At 42.7% G+C, this 5471-nt stretch overlaps 1 protein-coding gene across 1 annotated transcript in view; it reads right to left on the reverse strand.

Annotated features, from left to right (window-relative positions):
- Positions 1-5471, reverse strand: part of GLDN (gliomedin) — a 54510-nt gene extending 49039 nt beyond the window's left edge. The window contains exon 1 of the mRNA XM_006920363.1: positions 5109-5471. Coding sequence (XP_006920425.1) covers positions 5109-5471 — 363 coding nt within the window. The remainder of the gene's footprint in view (positions 1-5108) is intronic.

Below are 5471 nucleotides of genomic sequence, written 5' to 3' on the forward strand. Positions count from 1 at the left end.
CTCTTGAGATACTCTTAGAATTGGAGCACTTCTCTTGAAAAACAACAGTGCCGGGAAATCTCCATACACCAACAGTGGAGATGATTTTTAGAAACAGCCAAACCAAACAAAACAAGACCCAAGTCAAACCAAATGCAAAAAAGCCACCGCCACTCAACCAATAATAACAATGACAATGGTACCCTTAACTACTATCCTTTCAGAATCAGGCTGAGAAGTAATTGGGGGGCATGGAGTTGTGGTTGAGCTAAATAAAGCTATTTTTGTTCATAACCACTCATGATGATGAGATGGCTGCAAACTAAGCTTGGAAGTCCTAACACGGCCTCTAACAATGTGAGTGCTGTTCGGCCAATACGCTGTCAGCCAATGAAAAAAAAAATTTTTTTTGGAATTATTGTCAATATTTAAAAGCTAAGAAATTTCACATTAAAAGTCAGAATTTTTACTTCTCTTGAAAAAATCAAAAGATCAGGTGCACTGGGCTCTCATTCTTTATATAGCAACAATCAGTGAGAGCCTCCATTTTAGACAGAGCACATGAACCTCAGTCTGGCCGTCCCTACCACACACACCCTATTATCCCCCAGCCCAATGGCAGCTGCCATGTCATCTTGTACTTATGGTCTTTTCACTCACAATAAGAGTAACACAATCACATGGATCAAAAGTCAAAATAATACACAAAGCCATACAGTGAAAGGTTCATTCCTACCTCATCCCCACCCTTGCTAAGTACGAACTTTTGTTAATTTCTTCATTTTTCCTTTTTCCTTACACAAGCTAACACTATATATATATATATCTTTGCCTTGCTTTCTCCACTTAAAATACACCTTTCTTGGGGATTGTTCTAATAGTAGTAGAGAATTTCCTCATTCTTGTTTTATACCTACCTAGTGTCCCAGTGGGTGTTCAGGTCAGTTTATTTAACTAGTCCTATATCGATGGACACGGGTTGTTAAAAGCCCTTTGCTTTTACAAATATTGTGCAGTGAATGACTATGTGCATTAGCCATTCCATAGGTGATAAAGCCTGTTGTGTGGGATAAACTCCCACAAGTGAGCCTGCTGGGTCAGAGGAAAATGTCTTTGTAAATTTTTTAGGCATCAACAAGTTGCCTTCCACATTGGTGGCACCATTTTGACCTCCAGACAGCAACGTAAGAGCATGTCCGTTTCCCTTCAGCTTCCTCGACAGATATGTCATCAAACTTTTGTAGGTTTGTCATTCTGACAAATTCTGACAAACCTACAAAAAATCATTCAGGGCAGCTGTAATTTGCATTTTAAAATCAAGAGCTCTTTTCCCATATGTTTAACAGACATTAGTATTTCTTTTTCTGAGAACTGTCTGTTCCATTTTCCTATTGGATTCCTATTCCTGTTGCTGATTTTCCTATTCTTTTTTTTTTTCTTATCAACTTCTATGCAAAGTATATGTATTCAAGAGATTAGCCCTATGTCTATGACAAGAGCTGCAAATATTTTTTCAAGTATGTCATTTATCTTTTGCCTTTGTTTGTGGTGTTTTTGTTGTTGTTTGCCATATAGAAATTTTGTTGTTTGTACTTTTTAAGTGTAGTTAAGTTTCTTTATTGCTTCTGGCTTTTGAGTTATAGTTTGAAAGAAGGATCTTCTCCATTTCAAGATTAAAAATGAAGTTACTTATATTTTCCTCTAATAATTTTAGAGTTTCATTTTTTAAAAATGTACGTCTTTTTAAAAATTTTTTTAAAAATTTTTATTAGTTTCACTTATACAGTACATTGGTTAGACATCTATATAGTTAGTAAAATGATCTCCCCAATTTCTCCCTCCCTCCCCTGACCCTCCACCTAGCCAAGGTATTAATGCTAATGGTATTCCTTATGCCGTGCTTCCCATCCCTGTGACCATCTATCAGCTACTAATTTGTAAAAGTGTACATCTTTGATCCATTCACAGCTTGCTAAGTCAGACCTCCTGAGAAGCAAAACCTTTTATCTACTGGGCAGGATGATAAAGCTACCAGGACATAGATAAGGGTGAGACCTGGAGAATGGGATGAGACAGCAGCTGATGGGAGAAGTGAGAGGGGGCTGGGGCAAGGTGGAGACTGAACAGAAGCAGCACCTCCTGCAGGCGTTTCTGGCAGAGAGATTCCTATTACTGGTCTAGCTTGGTGGTTCCCAGGTCCCCTTTTATTATTTTTCTCCAAAATACTTACTTACTTTTAAAGATTTAATATGTTTGGCTGTACCAAACTAAATGTACTTAAGTAATAATCAGTTATTTTGCCCTTTTAACAAAGTCATTTACAGCTGCCAATGAGTCTCTGGTCAGAACATGCTAGGTAGAACTATCATGCTGAGTTGATGTACTTTCAGCCAAAAATGCAGAACTTGGAAGTACCTGTTAGCATGAGGAGGTTCATCATGGATAAATGAGTCATTTTGGAAGAACTTTTAAAATGTTGACGTTATTCTGTGTACAGCTTATTTCTTTGTTCCTAGATCTCTAAGGACATGGGAACTCAATAAGGGGACCTCTGATGTCACCTTCATTAAAGACCTACTGGCATATAAAAGGGCAGGGGAAGGTGTAGACTTCGACCATAAGAAGTGTGCACACAGACCATCATGCTATATACTGAAAAGGTCCCACAGCAACTTTTCTACTTAGAGGTGCCTCAGGAAAGTTCTCTTTAAAAAATTGTTTCCTTATGTGTATAATTCTCTATTCTGAGAAAAACAGTAAAGGTGAGAAAAATTTGCAAAGGTGAATGGTGAGAATGTTGTTTAAAAAAAAAGTAAAAGGCTCCTCCTCCTCCACACCTCTTCTATAGGAAAACTGGTTCTGCCTGAAGCAGAGGCCTCAAGGGGGACCCAGTGAGAATGAGATGCTTAAGGCATCTCACTGTTATCGAGAAGGCATGCCAATGTCCTTCCTGCTAGTGAGTGGGCAACCCTCTCCCCGACCCCAATTAGCAAACTCCCCTAACAATTAATTCAAAATCTCTGAAGGTGGAATGTAGGCATCGGTCATGTTTAAAGCTCCCCATATGATTTCAGTGTGCAACCAGTGCTCTAGAACCAGGTACTTAAAGTGCAGTCCTCAGACCAGCAGCCTAAGTGTCAGTGGGAACTTGTTAGAAAGGCAGAATCTCAGGTCACTACTTAATCCTTCTAAATTAGAATCAGCATTTTAACAAGACCCTTAAGATATTCATGTGCACATGAAAGTTAATGAAGCAGTGGTCTAGAGTAGCATTTCTTAAAGAGTGGTACCTGGACCACTTGCATCAAACTCACCAAGGGCGTGGGAGGGTGGGGAAATGGGGGTCAGGGGACCTTTTAAGAAAGCTAATTCTGGAGATTACATTTCTCTAAGTCTGAGGGTGGGCCCCTGGAATCTGCATTTTTAATGTGCTCCCAGGTGAACTCTAAGCTTATTGTTTGGGAACTATTCCCAAGAGGAAAGCCAGCAATATGACAGTTGCTTTCCCTGGCCTGCACAGAAATTCCCTCATTGACTCTAAGATGTCAAAGCATACCCACTGCACGTGGGAGATGACTTGGTGATAGTCTACACATGCTTCTCAACCTGACAAACGTGATGTTTCTTCTCTCTGACTTATAATAGAGCAAGCGGTGGTAGTTAAATCTAGCTTTCAGATGAATACAGAAATGAGTCTCTCCATCTTTTGGGTTAGTGACTGAACAGGCTGCAGTTTGGTTACATAAGCCTCTATCTTAAAAGCAGGATTAAAAATATAAACTGTTGATGCTCAGATGCATCCTTCTTGGAGGGTTTCAGAGACCCTCAAAATGCACAGTAGAAAGACAAGAGAAAAGGCAAAGTCCCCTTTATTTTACAGAGGTCTATTTTTTGAAATATTTGCTTGGGCCCAGATATTTAAGTGTTTATGGGTAAAAAAAAAAATGAAGCCAGGAATGGAAAATTTGATCTCTTTCAAAACATGTTTTTGCAGTGTGTAGCACTTCCATGTAGTTTTAAAAGCATTTTAGCTCACGTATTTAAAAGCTTCTATTATAACAGAAGTTTTAAGTGGATTTATCTTCAAATACCTAGGATTCTGAAGTATTCCTCACACTTGACTTGAGGTGACAGAACTGAAATCTTTGTAATTATAAAGTGAAATAGGACCATTGTGGTTTTAATGGATAATAAAATGGAATGGGGAACTGCAATATGATCTAAATGTGATTGTTAGATAATAACTGAGTTAAAATCAGCAAAAGCAAACTTCGAACAGGAAAAAAAATATTTTTGAGGCTTTGTTTTAAAGACTTTCTTTAGAGCAGTGTTTCTTAAACCTTTTTGGGAAGTGCAATGGAGCCCCAGTGACAATCTAATGAACTACTGCCACCTCTCCCTTGATGCTTCCACTCAGAAGCGCACACACTGTCAACTTCTGGAGCTAGGTAGACTTTCTGGAGCCCATATTAGAACCTCAGCTTTGACACTGAATTTTTTTAAAAAAATTGCTCTATACTGATCTCTCCCATTTGAAACCGCTTTAGGCCTAGGAGCACCTTTCTCAACATCAAGGTCCCAGGTGGTTGGTAAAATGAGGGCTGATTGTTCTCATTTAAACTGAGACAATTAGGTCAGTAATCTCGTGGGGCTGGGCTGAGGCCAGGTGAAAACCGGACCACTAGATTATGCCAGGGAAAGAACCCCTTTATTGAAGAAGCCTGCGCTTTTTCAGAAATGTCGCCTCCGTGCTTTCGGGGACGCAACGAGTTGTACAGGCAGAGCCCTAGGGTCGCTGCGGCTCCCTTCACGTCGGAAAGTGAAAATTTTGGTCTAAAGTTAGGAAGGAAAGTAAACTCTTAAAAACACTGCCTGCATCCTCATTTTCCTGCAGACTTAACGACGTCAGAGGTGAAAGACTTGCCCCTTCGCCCCTCTCCCATTTAACTGATAAGGACGCTGACCCCAGACGGCTAAGGTGCTTGCCAAGGTGACATCCCCGGGGCTCTCTCTCCACAGCACCTTGCCATCTGGCCAGGGGAGGAGAGGGCGTCTGGGGCTCTTCCCCCACACTACTCGCCTCCCACCTTGGCTGGCAGGGACGCCACGGGGAGCCGAGCCCTGCCTACCGGCACCATGGAGTAGGTCATCATCATCAGCATGTCGTGGCTCTCTCCGCGGATGTGCGGCGCAGTCTCCCCGCTGTGGCTGCGCTTATTGCGCGCAGCGCCGGCGGGGTCCGGGGGTGGGGCGGGCGCCCGGCGCGGCGCGTGGCTCAGCTCCGCCAGGAAGGCGCGCAGGGCGCTGTCCTCGCGCTGCTCCCTGCCCCGCTGCGCCTCCAGCGCCCTCAGCGCCGCGCTCAGCCCGCGCCACTGGCACAGCGCAAACACCGTGCCTGCGGCATTGAGCGCTGAGAGCACCGCCACCGCAACTAGGGCGCCGCGCAGTCCCCAGCCCACGCCTCCAAAGCCTCGCTCCGCGCTTTGGGCCAT

The sequence above is a fragment of the Pteropus alecto genome, unplaced genomic scaffold, assembly GCF_000325575.1.
Source record: "Pteropus alecto unplaced genomic scaffold, ASM32557v1 scaffold86, whole genome shotgun sequence".
NCBI lineage: Eukaryota > Metazoa > Chordata > Mammalia > Chiroptera > Pteropodidae > Pteropus > Pteropus alecto.